Source organism: Tachypleus tridentatus, chromosome 11 (genome assembly GCF_004210375.1).
Source record: "Tachypleus tridentatus isolate NWPU-2018 chromosome 11, ASM421037v1, whole genome shotgun sequence".
NCBI classification, from domain to species: Eukaryota; Metazoa; Arthropoda; class Merostomata; order Xiphosura; family Limulidae; genus Tachypleus; species Tachypleus tridentatus.
The window spans coordinates 58,560,255-58,581,207 of record NC_134835.1 but is presented as its reverse complement, the minus strand read 5'-3'; the positions used below and the strand labels follow the sequence as shown (position 1 = coordinate 58,581,207).

The following is a 20,953-nucleotide window of genomic DNA, read 5'->3' as shown; positions in this document are numbered from 1 at the left end:
GCTGGGATGAGAAACATTCGCGATACTGTCGAAACTTGCACCCAGTAATTCTGTTATTATTCGACTTAGTAGCCCTAAATTTTATATTAGAATGTTATACATAGTGTTACGTATCTACCTACTATTTGAAAAAAGAACTTTTCTAAGCATAAATAGGCATAAATTATATGCATCTTGTAAGAAGTTTATTTATTTGTGAAGATTTCACACAAATGTAACGTCCATTTTATTTTGGGAAGAATGAAAATGCAAAAAGATGAAAAGCGTTTGATTGTTTTCATGTATTCCACGAATGTTACTCAAGGGTTATCTGCGCAAAACTGTCCTTTAGGCTAATTTTGTTTCACAACGCAGTGGGATTTGATTGTCAATGTTACAGCCCTAGCTCCTGAGTGATTCATCAGCAGGTTCAATAATTAGCACTTTAAGATCCTGGGTTCAACTCTCCATGATGGAGAAGGTGCAGATAACCTAATGTGCAGCTTTAGGGTAAAATATCCATCGTTCAATCTAGACAAACAAAGTAAGCTGCAGCGCACCAGATGGCTCAGCCCTAACTCTAATTGCTTATAATGTTAAAATCGGGTTTGGATACCCCCAGCGAGCAGAAAACCTACGGTGTAAGTTTATGCTTACCAACCAACAAACAAATAATCGCAGTGCACTCACGAACTTTTTTAAATGTAGAGCAAGTTTTTTTTTGCGAAAATAGGGTGTGAAGCACGATTCCTGATATTCATAGTCAGGACATACTAACAGTTTGGTCGTAACCGGCCCCATATCAGTTTTAAAAATAAACTATTAATACATATGTAAAATATGACATCCATAGATAATTGATTATGTTTGATGTTTTCATTTTCATGTTTTTATACTCTGTGAATAGATGTGGTGGAGTCACCACTGTGAATAAGACTGAAAACATCTTCTAATGTTAATAATCGTGTATAGATTGAATGTTATGTCGCATTTTATGTATAGATGGAATGTTATGTTGCACTTTCAGTTGAAAACTTTACTATACTGTATAGGGCTGAAAACGAAATGCCAAGCAATTTGGTTCGTGACTAGAAGATATTAATAACACTTTATACAAATAGTTCGCACATGCCAATGCACTAGCGTGCCACCGCAAATGCGAACATTGGCGACACATTCAATATTTGTTGCACTCACCTTTGATTCTAAACGAATTGCAATGAAATCTTACCACATACAGAACACTGGGTGTAGAAATACGTCACAACTTTTACAAACTGGAAACACAACAATTCTATTCGACTTCATGTCTCTTGTGTCTTTGATGAAGCTCCAAATAATTTTCATGCCTTTGTTCAGTATAACTATGGCCTTAGAAGCTGGTGTATGTACACACGGGATAGTCTTAAAAAGTGTTTGACATCGTTATCCTTCGCAGATGTTTGTTTCAATAGAGTCTGAATCGTCACACAATAGTGTTTAATCGCAAAAGTCAAACTGGACCGACATATGATAGAGAGAGACCATACCTCTAACTGCGTAATAGGATTTCAAACATCGTTCTTACAAAAGATGTTACACTTTCAGCAATTTCTTTATTTAAAAAAAAAATGATGTAAAAATCCCGAATGTTCTGCATTTTGTTAAACCTTAAAAATAATGAGTAAGTAAAAACAGTGCAATTGAGGCTGTATAGGGTATTATGATATAACATTTATTTGCACTTTGAAATAACTTGTGCCTCTAGTATATTCACAGTTAAGTATAGCTACTTGCAAGAAGCATAGCAAGATTTATTCATAATCGTGTGAAACATCTCTCCAGCAAAAATATTATAAATTAACAATATATAAAACTCATTCTTTTGGGACATTAATTATTTCCAAAATGTATCTGACCAGATGGAGCAAACTTTTATGTTGCTTGGACTGTTCATAAAAGAGCTTATGGTTCTAGCTATTATCTCAGGAATTGATACGTGAAAATATAAATAAACAAATATTATGTAGAGTTTGAGACAAAAAACCTGGATTCGCAGATTTTTTTTTCTAAACTGTATTATCTTGTTGCATTGTAATTTGTTGGCGTATTTTTATGCATTAAGTTAAATTGTTTACACTGGATGACAGAAAGAGTCACGTAAAAAATAATTTAATATTTATGTATGTTACGAACTTATTCAGTTGAATCACCGATAAGCTCCTTCTTAATGTCTGTAGCAATTTCAGTTTTATGTTATTCTACACAAAAGGTTTGATGTGGGCTTTTGAATTTAGTCAAAAGGACACAAGGGTTATCTGCGCTAGCCGTCCCTAATTTAGCAGTGTAAGACTAGAGGTAAGGCAGCTAGTCATCACCACCCACCGCCAACTCTTGGGGTACTCTTTTACCAAAGAATAGTGGAAATGACCGCCACATTATAACGCCCCCACATGTTTGGTGTGACGGAAATTCGAACCATTGATTCTCGGATAACGAGTAAAGAGTTCTAACTACCTAGCCATGCCAGACCTCTACATAAAAGAAAACATGATTTTTTTTAAAGATGTTAGAACCTAACTTTTTATTTAGGGTCAAACATAACTGGGACTGTTCAGAAAAATATGTTCTCTTCACACTACTCGCTAGTCAAAATTATAGTCTTCTTCAGTTACAAACGCAACCAATGGTAGTTATGGAAGTAATAGGATTAATAGAAAACTTGACCAGAATTCTGGTCACACCACACATGCTCGTTCTTTTAGCAGTAGGGGCGTTATAACGGTCGGTTAATCCCACTATTCGTCGGTAAAAGAGGAGCCTTAGAGTTGGCGATGGGTGGTGATGACTAGCTGCATTTTCTGTAGTCTTTCTGTGATAAATGAAATACGACTAGTACGAGTAGCCCTCGTATAGCTTTGCGTGAAATTAAAAAACAAACAAGCTTTGGGACCAAAGTAAATTTATATAAGATATGGTGAAGTTATCGCAAGATATTAGTGCTTTCCATTCACACATCTGATGGCGTTTGAAAATAACGATTGTTATTGTTTGTTTTTGGATTTCGCGCAAAGCTACTCGAGGGCTATCTGCATTAGTCGTCCCTAATTTAGCAATGTAAGACTAGAGGGAAAGCAGCTAGTCATCACCACCCACCGCCAACTGTTGGGTTACTCTTTTACCAACGAATAGTGGGATTGCCCGTCACATTATAATGCCCCAACGGCTGAAAGGGCGAGCATGTTTAGTGCGACGGGGATTCAAACCCGCGACCGTCAGATTACGAGTCGAACGCCTTAACCCATCTGGCCATGCCAGGCCTCCTATTGTTATAATCTGTTAGGTTCACAAAAACATTCTTTGACCAATCGAATCTGACAGCTGAAAAAATTTCAATTTTTAGGACCAATGTGGACCAATGGTATTGAATTTTATCTAGTGGGACTTTAGTTTATAGTTGATGGTGGGGGTTCACTAATTTTATTTCTTTCATTGGTTAAACGAAACAAAGTTTTATGAAAGAGGTACTTACAATAAACAATCATCTGCTTTTGTTTGGAATCTGTGCCCGACAGTGATCCAACTGTGCATGTATACGTACCACTCAGATCTATTGTAGGTCTAAGAATCTTTATAGCACGATATTTGGTGTAATCGTCGGACGGAGATACTGTATAGTTCATATTGACTCTTCCTTCTAAACGATAAGAAACGTGCCTAGAGTTCAGCTCAGGAATCCATTGGTAAATTGGCTCTGGGTCTTTATTCAAGAACCATTTGACAACCATCGATTTATCTTTTTCAGTGAGACTGTATTCACAATCTAAAACTACTGCTTCTTGGCTTCCACTTTGAATCCAAGGAGGAACAGATAATCGTGTTATTTGAAGAGCAACTAGACCTGAAAGAAACACACGGAGAAAAATATCATTTATTTCAAGATATAACACAACTTATCAAGATCTTATCTTTGATAATGACAATTGTCATGTGGAGGTGTTTTATACGAACATTTCAAAAACATTCTCGACAAACGCAAACAAATATTTTTAATAAATTAAGTGTGGTTCTTCTATGCATAACTTTTATCTTTCCTGTAAGATCTACGGTTAATAAGAAACTTTAATATATTTAAGGATTAGATAAGTTGCTAAAAACAACTTTAACAGTCATTGTATCTCTAAAATTAACGAGTATTAAAACTTGTAAACAATCAAACTTAACATCATACCTACAAAAAATTATACAGGCCTGCGATAGTTTTATTGGCTTGAATTTTTTACATGTTCTACAGTAATTTCTGCATGCTGAATACGAAAATGATATCCATTTTTCTCCATCACGTACAAAATTTTCACAAAACGTCATACGTACTTTCCAAAAAATGAATCATTTTCATTGAAATCGGGTTTATACTTATAATATTGACAACCACTAGTTATAGATTTTTCTAGATCAATCACGAAGTGAGAGTCTGATAGTTCGTTCAGAACCCATGAGAAACACACCGCTAGTATATGAACGGTTAACAGACTACATGACATGCCATTTCAAGATAGTATTTGTTTCTGTGTACAGTTTGACATTTTATTTCTTTTCAATAAATAATTCATTGCTATGGCAATGAAAGGTTGTGTAAATGAACCAGACATACTATGCTATATTTGTTGTAAATTTATTTTAAAGAACAAGTTTAAAACGTTACATATTTCATCAAAACTGCGTATTCGTCGTATCTGAGAATAAAAATTGAGCACCAAGACAAATCATGTGCTCCGCAAAAATGTTTGCACCATTTGTTTCGAAGTGTTTAGATAATGGAGTAAATGCAAGAGAAAGTTTGTCTTTTGGTATTATAATGGTCTGGAGTGAGCCTAGAAATCACAGAGATGATTGCTATTTTATAGTGTGGTTGACACAAAGAAAGTCCTATTACCTCAACTTCACATAAAACTGGGCTTGATTAAAAAGTTTGTAAAGGCCTTAGACAAAAATAGTGACTGTTTCAAGTATCTATGTGGGCAATTCCCAGCTCTTTCAGAACCGAAACTCAAAGGAGAGTTTCTTTATGGGCTTCAGTTTAAGAAATTGACTTCGGATGAACAGTTTGAAAAGGCAATGATGAAAGTTGAAAAGTGTGGATGGTTTTTAAACATGTTTTTTACAAATTTAGGAAACAACAATGACCCAAATTACGAAAACATTGTCAGTAACACGCTTGATAAGTTCAAAGAGTGGAGTTATAAAATAAGTTTGAAAAGTTCTTTTTTTTTTTACAATTATATAATGACTATTTCCCTGTAAATCTTGGTACCGTCGTCAATGAACAAGGAGAAAGTTTTCCTCAAGACAACAGGGATATGGAGAGATGATATGGGTGAAGGTGGAACATCAGCATGATGGTTGATTACTGCTGGTTATTCAAACGAGATGCTCTAGACGCAATACATAAAAGAAAGACTACAGCACAATTCTGAGACCAAAATTAGTAGAGTTTTAAAATGATATCACGATGAATTAAGATGGGCATTCGTTTGACATTATTGGAGTACCGTGTTCTTCAGACATTTGGTATTTTTGTTAACAAATGTAATAAAAATGTTCATTGTGGTTAAATGAATAATAATTCGGTCTCAATAAGAGTTTTCTTCTTTTCATTTGTAAAAAACAATTCTTACGTGATACAGAAAAACAAATATGATTTTACAAATCTTTGATTCCCCCAGTGGCACAGCGATATGTCTGTGGACTTGCAGTGTGAGAAACCGCGTTTCAATATCCGTGATGGGCAAAGTACAAATAGCTAATGGTGTAGTTTTGTACTTAATTAAAAATAAACAAATCAAATCTGTGTCGCTGAAGTATGTAATATCTGTTATTAAAATGAAAACAACTTTTATGAGGTTTCAATTCGCAGGCCTGTGCTATTCTACAATTAAGTTATAAGAACATTTTAGATTTTAGTAAAACATCACGTTGAATTTGTATTTATGTCAAAGATAAGAGTACCTGCCGTGGTCCCTACCTTTTATCTGTGGAGCAGAGAGAAGCCAACTAATGAGCTACTCCTATTCTCCATGCCAAGGAATTATATAATACTGTTATAACGCATTCATATAACATAATTCAGGGAATATTTTATAATATCGCGCTGCTACGCAGTTCTTGCATTTAACATTTTTTTACAACACCAACCCACGTCTCCCCAAAAAAACACATTGAAACAGAACGCTATCATTTACTTTCATGTTTGAACTCATTTCTTTTTAGTTTTGTTTAAATTTATAATCTAGACTAAGCTGTAAACTATATTTTATATTAATGCATTGTAAAAATACCTGAAAAAAGGTTGCTTGAACATTTATACTGAAATAGAAAATGTGTAGACAACAGAAACCGTTGAAACATCTACCGTAACTATACAGAATAAACGTATTTAACTGAAAATAGTTTAACACAAAAAATAGTTAAAAGAAAAACTTGGAAATAGTACGTTTTAAACAAAAACAACTACTGAATACATATATTCATGTTTAAAACGAAAAAATAAGACGAATATTTTCTTTTAAAAATACTTATGAAGATAATTTAACATTAAAACAAAGAAATACAAGAAACACTTAGTTTCAAATACAAACAGGCCCAGTATGGCCAGGTGGTTAAAGCACTCAACTCGTAATCCGAGGATCGAGGGTTCGAATTCGCGTCACACCAAACATGCTTGCCGGATAGGCGTTATAATATGACGGATAATCCCACTATTCGTTGGTAAAAGAGTTGGTGGTGGGTGGTGATGACTAGCTGCTTTTTCTCTAGTCTTACACTGCTAAAGTAGGGACGGCTAGTGCAGATAGCCCTCGTGTAGCTTTGTACGAAATTAAAAACAATCAAAATTTGAAAAAAAAATATAATGAGATTTATATGAATAAAATCTAAATTGTTACAATAAGCATTTTGACATGTGTAGAAGGCATTGTATGTAGAAAGATTTCATAAAAACAAAAATATATGTTTTAGAAGTAACATAGAATAGTGCAGCAGTAAAAGCACAAAAATGAAAAAAAAGCTATATTAAAACACAAATAAGTTTTTGAATGTCATAAAGAACCATTAATTTTTGATATTTTAAAATTGAATGAAGGAACTAATACACGAAAGGGTGGTGTCTAAAGATGTGCATTTAGCATATTATTTTATAACTCGAAACGATTTTTATTTAGCAATAACATTGTAGTTTTTGGTCACGTTGTCTATTCCTAGCTAAATAAATTTTAAATACTCGAAGCACGTACAAATAACAATGATGGTAAAAGACACGTGAACTATAGTTGGTGTGTGCAGGCTACTTAGATTAATGTACTGAAGTGTAATACAATTATTTTGAAGCTTGTCTCCACCCTTCTAGTAAATGTTTCAATAATTTTATCGTAGAATAAAGATCTTAATTACTTCATAAATATAATGTTATAGTTCAATAATATCGGAATTACGTGAAGCCATTAAAATTTGATCGTGTTTCTGAGACAAAAGAAAGATTTAAACACTTGTATGAGAAATTATTAATAGCGTGAAAATTAGGAGAAAACATTTGTAGAAAGTTTTGAATGTTTAATGATATTAAATGATATTCCGTACTCATTTGTGTTACGATTGAATATTACTACGATTGTATAGTTTTAGGAAGTAATCATCGTTACACATTACAGACAAGTTTGTTTATTGATTGTATAACAGATTTCTTTTCATTTCTTCGAGGTTAAAATTGAAAATATCATATGACAAGTCGAATAATTAGGCCCAATACCGTAATATTATTTACACATCCATAAATAAATTCAAGTTGCTATATGGTGAGTTAAAAATGACTTTAAGCGCTTAAGTAATTTTGCTTATACGTTAAGCACCATAATTGAACAACTGGCTATCTTTATTTGGATTTACCTCAAGAATCGATTGAAATTTTTTCGTTTATTTTTCACCCACTGTGGATCATTGTAAAGACAAGAAAACTATTGTGACAATATCTTAAAAAAACAAGAGTATGATACGAGTTATTTTTTAAAGATTGTGGCAGATTCGCTGCTACCCTATCAGGATCAGTTGAATAGTTTGACATTCATCTGACTGTTAGAGTACATAGAATTTCATACACATACATCGTATCAAATTACAATTTCCAACTCGTCGAGAGTTAACAGTTTACTTATTAATTAATAATTATTAATATTATACCACTAAGAAGTTGCAAGAAAGTTTTGCCCAACTTTTCTTTAAAAATTTCAATACTGACTCAAGAATGGGAATCATTTACATCGTCTATGACAAAACTTCATATAAATGTTTATTCATTCTACTCGACGTTTCGGTCTACGCCTTTTTTTAAGAGTCGATGAAAGTCATAGGTTTTTGTAACCTGGAATATTGATAGATCGTTCAAAGAGACGTAAGCCGATAGGTTGGGTAGAGTAAATGAGCATTTACCTGAAGCTGTTTATCATCTTCATTGAAAATGCTATCAATACACTATATGAATGAAAAAATAGCAATAAAATAATCATCCCATATACAATGAATATCACAGTTTTCCTAATTTCTGTTTAGAGATGGTGTGCGTTTTCTCATAGCAAAGATAAAGCAAGCTATCTGCTGTGTCAACCGAAGGGAATCTAACTTCTAATTTTAGTGTTCTAAATTTGAAGACTTATCGCTGTCCTACCGAGAAATATTCATAGAGAGCACAAACTTCTTAACGCTGCAACTTCCTTACATTGTCTATATGAGAGTTAAATAATACACACACACACACATAAATATATATACATACATATATATCTTAGTAAAAATAATATGTTTTAATGAAGTTAAATAGTAAAATCATAAGAAAGAACTGCGTTTTAAAGAGCAAATCCAAACCTCTGACTAATTGTACAATGCTGGCAAAAATTTTAAGGCCAATGAACATAAACAAAAAATGTGAATTTTATGTTGTTAGACTCAATCACTTATTTGAGTAGACCTTCGAAAGATGAAAATAAAAAAGAGAAAATAAAAATAAGAAACTTTTTAGCATTTAATAGGGAAAATGTGAACACCATGAAATTAGTCTAACTACTAGCTGGTCAAAAGTTCAAGACTATACCAAAAATAGTCCTAAACAGGGTAGGAAATGCCCAAAGAGGTTTCAGTAGTGATTTGCACGGCCGTCATTACGAATAACTGCAAGCATTCGCTTTGGCATGGTCAATATAAGCGTTTGCAGAAGGCTAGTTGGAATGTTATTCGAAGTGGTAAAGATGGCTTCACGGAGATCATGCACTGTTTGGAATTGATGCCCATTTCTATAGACTTCCCTTGCCATCCATCCCCAAACATTTTCAATGGGGTTCAATTCGGGCGAACATGCTGGATGGTCCAAAAGAATCGCGTTATTCGCCATTAAAAAGTCCTTTATCCTGTGGGCGTTGTGGATAGCAACGTTGTCCTGTTGCAAGATCCAATCATTTGCACACAAGCGAGAGCCTTCAGTCAATAAGAATGCTCTCTCCAATATGTCAATGTACCAGCTGCTATTTGACGCCCCTGTATAGTCTTGAAGCTCCATTTTTCCATGGAAGGAGAAAGCACCCCAGATCATGATGGAACCTCCTCCACTGTGTCGTGTAGAAAATGTCTATGGTGGGATATCCTTATCGTGCCAGTAACGTTGGAAGTCATCTAGACCATCCAGGTTCATTTTTTTATCATCAGAGAACAAAACCTTCTTCCACTTTTCTATGTCCCATGTTTGGTGCTTCTCAGCAAAGTTTAGCCGAGCTGTTTCGTGGTGTGGAAGGAGGCGTGGCCTTTGAAGACGTTTACGCTTTTTAAAGCCTTTTTCTCGCGGATACCGTCTTATTGTTCTTGAGCTGCATTCTGCATCCGTGAGGGTTTTAATCTATTTCGACGATCAGCTGGTATCTTGCCGGGCACCCCGTCGAATCCTCCAGCTCAACGCCGGATAAGTTTTCTTGGGCCGACCACTTAAAATTCTCGTTCTGTATCCCTCAGGGTCTTTTGAGAAATTTGCAGCAGCAGTTTTACTGCGCCCAATCTCACCAGCGATGGCACGTTGAGAGAAACCTTACTTTTGCAGCTCGATATTTCTGCCGTGTTCAAACTCTAACTTTTAAACATTTGCCATGTAAAAACATGTAACACAGGAGATGTCAGTGGAGGTGTTGACAACGCTAATGCTTGAACATAAACGACTAAATTTTGTTACGTGTTTACCGATTAACGCTTCGTTTCGGTATGGTCTTAAACTTTTGACCAGCTAGTATTTAGGCTAAGTTCATAGTGTTCACATTTTTCCTATTAAATGCTAGAACTGTTTTTCTTTTTATTTTCCCTTTTCTAATTTTCGTCTTTCGAAGCTCTACTCATATAAGTGGTTGAGTCTAACATCGCAAAATACATATTTTTTCTCCATGTTCATTGGCCTTAAGAATTTGGCCAGCAGTGTATAATTAGTCAGAGGTTTGGATTTGCTTTTCAGAACGCAGTCCTTCCTTATGATTTTACTATTTGACTTAATTAAAACATATTAATTTCACTAAAATATATATGTATGTATATATATTTATGTATGTGTATGTGTGTGTATTATTTAACTCTTTTATAAACAATGTATGGACGTTGCAGTGTTAAGAACTATGTGCTCCTTGTGAATATTTCTCGATAGGTCAGCGTTAAGTCTTTAAATTTAGAGCACTAAAATTAGAAGTTAGATTCCCTTCGGTTGACACAGCAGATAGCTCGCTGTAACTTTGTCATGAGAAAACGCACACCATCTCTAAACAGAAATTAGGAAAACTGTGATATTCATTGTATATGAAATATTTTTTTATTGCTATTTTTTATTCATATAATGTGTTGATATCATTTTCAATGAATATGATAAACAGCTTGAGGTAAAAAAGAGGGTAAACCATAAATTGGGAAGGCAAAATATCTCTTTTTATCCAAAATATTTACATTGACATCCTTATCAATTATTTTAATTTATAAAACTAAATATTGCATTTCTGTACTATATATTGAAGTATTTTCAATTTCTAATTCTGCTGGATAAACAGAGTTAATAACATTATTTATTTCATGATTATTTATATTAATTAAATTATTTATATATGTGTAAGTTGAGCTAAAAGTATCTGGATTTGTGTAGTTTTCAAATATTCTCATAACAGTAAAAATACAAATTTGCTTACTAGTAGAATAGTTAGTTCTCATTGGAACCTCTATTATTTGTTTAAAAACCTGTTTATTAAATATATATACTTATCATAAGTACAAAAACTTAATATATATTTTTTATATTTTGCCGTTAAATTTTCTTTTTTTCAGTTCTATGAAAAGATAAAACAACTTTTATATTAATGAATTTAAAATAAAAACTAAATAGTGGTGTACAATGTGGTAAAATGAAATGTCTCAATATTTTTAGTTGTTCACACTTTTTAGAAAAATTAAAATAGCTTGATTATTCTTATTGTCCAAAAATTATGATTTTGTATTATTGATACTTACCTTTTTTATTTTATCAAGTAAAATATTGAGGTTTTGTTTGTTTGTTTTGAATTTCGCGCAAAGTTATTCAAGGGCTATTTGCACTAGCCGTCCCTAATTTAGCAGTGTAAGACTAGAGGAAAGACAGCTAGTCATCACTACCCACCGTCAACTCTGGGGCTACTCTTTTGCGAACAAATAGTGGGATTGACCGTCACATTATAACACCCCACGGCTGAAAGGGCAAGCATGTTTGGTGCGAGAGGAATTCGAACCCGCGACCCTTGGATTACGAGTCGAACGCTTAACCCATCTGTCCATGCCAGGCTGAAATACTGAGTAATTTATTTTATAATGGAGCCGGTTGTTTGATAATTGTTACTCTTGAATTAGATATAAATCTAAATAAAATTGAAGATTTATGTCGTTTGGGAATGATATAAATAAATGGTAAATCTACATAATAATTTTGTTTGGAATAAAGTTTATTATAAGCTTCAACGAAATTATTAATTACTGTATTTTTGGATTGGTTTACAAGTTTAAATGTTTGTGTATTATTGATTTATTTTATCATAATTAATTCATACAGCTTTTTACAAACTATACCAATGTTACAGTTAGCCTTATTAATGGGAACTATTAGATATTTTTCTTGCAATTCTTCAGACTTGTTCTTTACTGATGAAACTATAAATCTGTATGGTATTGCTTTAATTTTATGTTAGATAATTTTATTTTTAAGTACATATAGTTTCCATTCCAACATCGTTTTAACATATATTCATCAGTATTATTTTCAACAGGTTTTAGAATGTTGTTTTTATTACATTTTGTGGCTATTCTGTATTTAGATCCTTTTTTTGATTACCTCAAGTAATGTTTTATCTTTTATAATATTCAAATTATCAGGAACAATATATTTATGAAAAGTATCAAAAAATAACTTATTTTCACACTAACAAGGTAAGTTATCAACTTCATCTACATTTAAATTAGTTAAAAATATTTTATAATTATATAGCAATGGACCAATTGGTACTTCGTGTTTATAATTGACGGCAGGCCTTAAAATTCAAAAAGGAAAAATATTATTTTTTTATAGATCGATGAATAATTTTAGAAATCTGTATGTCTTTGAATATTTTATGTCTAAAATTAATCACCAAATATGAAGTTTTGTATTGCTGTTTCTCTTTTTCAAAACTTGATAAATCATTGATTTTTAATCGATGCAAGTGTTTTGCATGATCATATCCAAAGTTAATTTTTTATTACGTTAACTAATGCTTTTAATTTGGGAAGATTAAGTTGATAAATCTTTAAAAAAATAGTTTACGTACACTAATACTAGTAGAAAATTATTATCCAAACAACTACACAATTCTTTATTTCTAGTTTTCCTATTTTTATGAAAAAGTTATCTGTAAAGAAAAAAATAGCAGTAAAATAATCATTACTCAAATTCAAAGCAGTAGAATTATTAAAATATTGGTTTAATCTATAAAGATATAATGTTTTTAGTTTCAAAATGCAGAAGTTTTCTCATTGAAGTCTATTGTTGTCTTTATTAACTATTTCTAATATAGTTACCTCAGTAGAGGTGAATCCTGAAATGTTTTAATTTTATAGAATTTGTTAAATTATTTTTAACTTGAGATCTATGTAAATTTATATGTATATGCAATGAGTTTGAAGTTTGACTCACATATTCCATATTATATTTAGTACTTGTTAATGGATAAATTATATTTTTTTTATTTTACAAAATGAAATTATGTAAGTAGTAGGGTAAAGTGTTTATAGCTGGACATGTGATACAGCTTATGTCATTATATTTTATACTCTCTGCAGCAATATAATTACTATAACCAGCTCACTAGACTAAATGATAGTTTCAGAATATGTCATTAGTTAAGGCTGTTATGCTTAACTTCATAAAGATCACTTGTAGGCTAACTGGAATAAAAAGAACTAAAATATTACATCAGATGCACAATACTTTTAATGAGAAAATGTAACTAAAAATCAGGAAACGTTCACGTATTTACAAAAGCCAGTATCAAAATTAGGATTTGAGATCATGTTTGAACAAATATCGTCTAGTGTCCTTTAAAAACGTATAGTTTTACATATTTTTATGTTTTCTAATGAAAGATTTAACAAATTAACAACATTTTAAAGGGGACCACTTTTTTGTCTATACCTGTAGTTGTAAGTGTCGAAAACCTGTCCATATCGTAAGATTTACTCAACGACACTGTAATATTCTGTGTTATTTTACTGTATTTTCATATAATGACCAATATTTGAACACTTGTATCAAAATTACGTTCACAGTGCTTGCTTTCTGCTAGAATAGCACAACTTTGTTGCAATAAAAAAATAAATGTTAAAATTCTGAATCTTTTAAACATATGTTTTTGAAATATTCGAACTCTTTTTAGCAGAAGAATAAACGATAATAAAAGAGAAAGAGGTGAATTTAGAAACACTAAAACTATATATTTATGTCGTTATTGTTATCACTTTATACCAAAAGATATTAGTTTAGGTTTAAACAACTCTTATATAGAAAACTACATGCCTAATAACAACTATAAGATTTTAAAAGCTATTCAATACAGTGCATACTTTATACACTACTGATCATTTATTTTTCACTGAGATACAGTTACAACTTAATAAACTGTTATTGTTTATGAGATTATTAAAAAAAAAGTTTAAACTAAATACAAATAAAGTTATTCCTTGCTCAATTGTGATTTTTTTCAGTAACGATATTTGTTTCTAACCGAAAACAAAATTTACTCTTTGTCTAATTACGATTTTTTCAGTAATATTTGTTTTTAACTGAAAACAAAAAATTACTATTTGTTGAATTATGATTTTTGTCAGTAATATTTTTACCTCAAAACAAAAGTCACTCTTTTTTTTTACTGTAATTCTAGTCACAAAATTTTTGTTTCATAATGAGTGTGCGTTTTGTGAAAGCAAAGCCACATGAGGCTATTGGCTTAACCCACCGAGGAGAATCGAACTCCTGATTTTGGCGTTGATTGTGTGATGAACACTTGTCTGATTTCCACTGCGCAATGTACACTATGTAGCGCTTTTTTTGTCTTACTATTTATCTGTGGTTAAAATTAAGAAAACTACACTCTGTAAATTTCGATTTGACTCTATAGGAAATCTCAGTTTATACTGGGTTAAGCTGTTCTTTAGTTTTGAGTTAAATGGCGTATTTTAATAATTTTGGAAAAAACTATTATTGATCAGTAAGTCGTTTTAAATAATGAATGTTGTAATGTATTTAAAAGTGGAAATCTGTTGAGTTGTGCCACTTTTTACTTCTATTCAATTAAAATATAAACTGTGTTAACGTTACTCTATTTGATACAGAAATATGTTGTCTAACTGTTAAGAAAAGAACAACAACAAACAAACAGAACGTTTATGTCCAGATTGAAGACACAAATTTACATGCTATTTAATTTTTGCCCAAACGAAATATGACGTTCATTTAGTTAAGATCAATAGTAGGATCTGTACACTAAGGTGTTTACTCGTTGGACCTAAGAATATACCTACAATTTAGAGTTTGATGTATTACTCGAAGTTAAACCTAAATTAATTTTATTCTTTCTCCACATTTTCCAAAAATGTTAATCGCCTTTTATATAAACTATTTAAATACACTAACGCAGCAGCATATTTAGTACTCATGTATTTTACCTGCAAATAATCCTTGGTTTTTGAACAGTGAAGACGGATAGACCTATGGATAAATAATTCTTTTGCAGCCTTTACTGAAAAAAGATATTCATATAGTGAGATTGGTAGACTAAGTAGAGACAAAGCGCTCGACATTTGGAAGAACAAATATTTCCATGTTCTCCTTATACTCAGATAAATACACAAAGCACAACGTATGAGACAGCAACGGGCCGTAAGACCACATCCTAGGTCAATGATGAGCAACACGCTTTTTGTTGCGAAAGAGAACCTTCGAGCTATCGCAATGAAATTAAACATTACTAAAGTACCGTTAATAAGACAAAATACAATAAATTAAAGTTGATAAAAGTTTATTAAACAAAATATTATAATAATTCAGCCGTACCTTGAAAGAAAAAGTTAATTTCAATTAATTTAAGATCAGATGATGGAATGAAATACTGCCAGAGCAATCACTTTCGACCACACACGTGTAAAGTCTCACGATGACATCGGTATTCTTAAATGTGGCTCGAAAAACCAACTTCACAAACAATGGAGCTCCGTAAAAAAATTGTCAAAATATGTAGCCTAAGATTGTCCTTTCTGTCTTTCAATAAGAGCTTATTACAATGCAAATTGCACTTTTGGGTAATAAGGTATAATCATAGTAATCACACAAGCAGTTTAAAGATAGGAAGCGTATTTCCGAGGAAATCTGGAATCTAGTAACAACAATTTTAGAAAGTGCGGTTAACTTCAGTATAAAGAAGCAGGGAACTTTCGTATTTAAACTTGTTTTTTAGTTTTATGAATTTTATTTCTTAATTATATATAGGTAACCATAAGGCATTTTATCCAATTACCACAAGCTACATAATATTGAAAAAAGGATGTGAGCTGTGAATTTTGGCTACTGAGTAGTGTATAAAGAAAGGCATGGAAAAAACTTTCTAGAGTAAGCTAGAAGAAAATTGTATATTCGTACGAAGAAAAAGGCAAAAAATTTGTGTATTATTTTCCTATGTTTGTATAATTTCATGTGGGTTTAAAAGCAAAATCCAAATAAATAGACGTTTGAGATATTTTTATATTTATGTTCAGAATTATGACTTCATTGCATTAAAAAAAACTTATGTTTTAACCAGAAATAAGTAATGAAATTAGATATATTTGGTTTATATACTTATTTTACGATGATAACAAATGTCAATTTTTAAAATAAGTACATAAGTACCATAGTATAATTATCTAAAACTATAACAACCAAAATATTAATCGATCAGAGACCCATCTTATCCTCGTCCAAGATCAATAAAGTTACGTAAGGACATAACTAGAGTGAGGTAACGTTTAGTTATATGTTGAATAACATTATTTTGTGGACAAACGTTCTTATGATACAGTTTGGTAAATTACTGAAAATAATATTCTATCTTTACCAAAATTTATTTGTAATCATTACATTTTTTAAAGCACAGAAGTTTAATCGCTATGTTTTTCTTCTTGTTTTAACAGCTGTGTGTGTGTATATATATATATATATATCATATGTATATGTTATTCTAGAATGTTCTATAATAGACTTTTCTACGTTGTCTAGTTGGACATTTGAAGTGCTAGTTTCAGTGAGTTGTTTTATAAAAATGTTAGTCATTTCACGCGTTGATTACAGCTGAGTTAGTTAAAGTTAGTTTGCGATGTGTTCAGTAGTGACAACCCTTTAAGTTAAAATACATTTGATTCATACAGAGTGTTAGTTCGCTTCAAATTAATTACCAACTGCTGTCAAGTTTCCGTAACAATAACAAGTCCTAAATGTATCACAACTGATAATTATATTACTGTATTTAGTTAGAATCTTACAAATTAAATAAACGATGCGTTATATTGATTTTTAATTAATTGATCTAATTAACTGGTGCATTATACTATATTTTTTACACCCAAGCAAAATAATATTCTAAGTTGTTTGCATTTACATCTTCAGTGCTTAAAAAATGAACTAAGTCATTCCAAGAAGTTATTCTTTTTTATGCTAGACTAAAATGGGGTAAAAGTCAAAACTCGAAAGAAAATTAGCCCTTATTAATAAGATATATTTAAAAATACGACTTCCTCTTAATAAACACTTTAAAAATTAACTAATTCTAAAAATAATTATTTTCATACAAATCGTTAAACGTAGAAGAAAGGTTATAGAAAGTTTTATATAAACATTAATTTGACTATGACAATTATTAAAATCTATTTTTTGTTGTTTGTAATCAAGCTTGAAAAATATGCATTGGACTTATATCTAACAACATTGTTAGTTTAATTTCGAAAGAAATGATGACAAGTGTAAACTATCTTTTTTGTCAGTTTACACCGCGTAAGATAAGTGTATAAAAATATAAAAAAATGAATATATAAAAGTAAGAATTGAAAATAATAGAACCAGTGAAGGTCCTAAAGTATTACAACATATACCTGTGATCATTTATTTTTAGAAAGTGTAATATATTTACATAAGAAAATATATTAGAAGAAAAATACTTTAGACTATTTGTTTCTTCAAAATGGATGATTCTTCTGGACAAGCTATTGCTAAAAAAGAAAACAATAGGATTTCAACGTCGGTATTCTTTGTTGAATAATCTTTATTTTATATAAGAAAATTATAGATTAGCAAGGAAAGAACTAACTGAAATTTTGGACAAAAGGATTAGTCGATTTTCAAAATATGACACATTCCACTGTAACACATTTATTGAAAGTGTTATGCCAATTTTTTTTCGTTTTTAACACTTAAAAGAATAGTAATTTAATTAAAATAACCCTTCAATACAAATTATGTATTTTTAATAAAATACGTCAAATCGAGTAAAGATCCATATTTAAAATGTCGTAATGAACGAGAAACACATGTACTGTAAGAAATCAATACAATATTTTTCTCTAAATATACCAAACATTAATTATTTTACTAGAAATGCAATATGAAATTTCTGAGTGCCTTAAAAACTATTGTAATATCTTTTTTTTTTTTTTTTTACCGCAGACTTGTATCTTTACACAATTTTTGTCTACGAGAGATAAAGCTGTTTTACAGGGACGGTGATTATCTTGCTATTATCCGTATGTATCAGACCTAGTCCAAGAATTAGTGGGCAAAAGTAAAACTAATTCATGCAAGATATGTTTGCAAAATTTTAATTACCTTCATTTTAATCATATGCAAAATACTGTGATGATAACAGCTTTATTACAAAATAATTATATTATCCTCTTTTTACTTCCACACACTTACATTAAATATCATAATGAATGAAGGGTTTTCATTCAGATTAAACTAATGTAAAAATATCTTTCAGATGAATGTTCACATTTTAATAGTTAAGTTACTTTCAGAAAATTATGTGAATATTTTCTGTCTGTTTCTTTCATCGGCAAGTCATTCTTTTGCTGTTGATAATATGTAATGCGTACTGTAATATTATTTTACAGTAAAATTGTGAAAATGAAATCTATAAATGTCTATAAGAGTTAGCCTTAATTACGCTCCCCATTTTAAAGATTTTCCATATTATTATATCCTAATGCCTTCGGCCCGGCATGGCCAAGCGTGTTAAGGCGTGCGACTCGTCATCTGAGGGTCGCAAGTTCGCATCCCCGTTGCGCCAAACATGCTCGCCCTTTCAGCCGTGGAGGCGTTATAATGTGACGGTCAATCTCACTATTCGTTGGTAAAAGAGTAGCCCAAGAGTTGGCGGTGGGTGGTGATGACTAGCTGCCTTCCCTCTAGTCTTACACTGCTAAATTAGGGACGGCTAGCACAGATTGCCCTCGAGTAGCTTTGTTCGAATTTCCAAAAAACAAACAAACAAACCTAATATCTTTACAGAGAAATAAGCTTCATCGTTCCAGTTTTCATAGCTGTACTGAGGAACAATTATTGTTTTGTTTGTTTGGTTCATCACTAGGCTATAAAACATAAGATATCTAATTCAGAAATACCGAAAGCTTAAAAAATTTAATAAAGCACGGATATGCTTCAATATTAAATTGCTTGATTATTTTATATCTTATGCAATAGCAATAAAATATTACAGTGTGATTATTAAATTGTTTTTGACGCTATTTCAACATACTATTTCTGAAAATTTGCATAGTAATGTTGTGTCATTACAAACCATTCTATTTGTTTCCAGTTGCGTAGGTATCAAATCATTATAATTACTAACACTACACATCACGAAATATTACTCACCACTGAGCTTTACTCCAAAAATAAAGCACAACAAAACTCCACTAACTAGAGAGAAGCTAGCTACGAGTCTCATTTCAGGCGTTATCCACTTGTAATTGAGTTACAGATTGTTTATATGAGCCTAGATGACTACATACTCGCTCTCACAGAACGAAGCTTGTTGTGTTCGTGCTTGCAGGAGTCATGCGGGTGTTATCGTAGCTAACTCTATGAGTCGAGAAGGTAATTTCAGCTACACATTTTCCCGATCACTGCTAACAGAAACAGGTGACTGTGGTACGTCTTCGGTTCTAACGCAAATTGATGAATTTCAATGATTGCACCTGGTTTGCAATTTAGCGCCATCTAGCGAAACCTTAATATAGTCTCCCATCCATACTTTTAATGCAATGTAAATAGACGAACGTGATATCTTCCATTATTATTAATTATATTGCAGATCTGAAATGTGAACTCTGACGTTTTATGAAAGCAAGGTATCAAGGCAACGGTAGAATCAGGATTGTTTTTACTTTTGTTTTATTTGTGGCATGCGAAAAAATCCAAAGTCGGTTGCTCTTACATTTTACTGCTTTGTGCGAAATTCCCAAACAAACAAACAAACAAACAAACTTACATTTTACTAAGATTTTGCTTCATTTTCAAAGAATAAATGGTATCTTTCATCCCTGAGAATAAACAATGTGGTTGTATTATGAACTAACATCAAGTCTGATTCAGAATATTTGCTCAAAGCACTACAAAGTACTCTCTAAGTACAACTGTCCTTACTTTTAAAGCTTATGCTCAACTACAAGCATAAATATCAATCACAAAGAAACTAAGTAACCAAATGAGAAAAATTAATGACAGGTATCTACAGATCTTCTATATTATGTTAAATGACACGTAATTGGAATACTTTAAAACAAATGAACGATTAACTTATATATTTAGTTACCTTTGTTTCGTGATTCAAAAGGTTTTTAAAAATATTCTAAGTATAAGACTATCTTCCAAAGCCTTAGAAAATTTTCGTCTGAGAATAAAGATATTTTACTCCTAATTGTTCATTGATAAAATGTTGTTGTTAGTTTTTTATTTTATTGAAACGTGGACCTCCAATATAGCCGACCTGGCATAGCCAGATGGTTAAGGCACTCATCTTGTTATCTGAGGGTCGCGGTTTCGAATCCCCGTCACACCAGACATACTCGCCCTTTCAGTTGTAGGGGCATTATAATATTACAGTCAATCCCATTATTCGTTGGTAAAAGAGTAGCCCAAGAGTTGGCGATGGGGGGTGATGACTAGCTGCCTTCCGTCTTATCTTACACTACTATATTAGGACGGTTAGCTCAGATAGCCCTTGTTCTGCTTAGCGTGAAATTCAAAACAGACAAACCAATATAGTCAATTGTATGAAAAATGAATAGATTCATAACACAAAAGATTGAGATACATATAATGAGAACAACCAGAAGAAAACTATTCCTTTTG

General features: G+C 31.7%; 1 protein-coding gene across 4 annotated transcripts in view; it reads right to left on the bottom strand.

Annotated features, from left to right (window-relative positions):
* LOC143232231 (uncharacterized) overlaps window positions 1-19,757 on the bottom strand; it is a 52,868-nt gene extending 33,111 nt beyond the window's left edge. For all 4 annotated transcript variants that reach the window (XR_013017453.1, XR_013017454.1, XM_076467391.1 and 1 more), the window contains exons 1-2: window positions 19,475-19,757; window positions 3,491-3,859 (exon numbers count right to left, since the gene is read on the bottom strand). Coding sequence is in view for 2 of the 4 variants with exons in the window: in XM_076467391.1 (XP_076323506.1) it covers window positions 3,491-3,859; window positions 19,475-19,547 (442 nt within the window). In the remaining 2 variants the exon portion in view is untranslated. The remainder of the gene's footprint in view (window positions 1-3,490; window positions 3,860-19,474) is intronic.
* Between the last annotated feature and the right edge of the window lie 1,196 nt (window positions 19,758-20,953).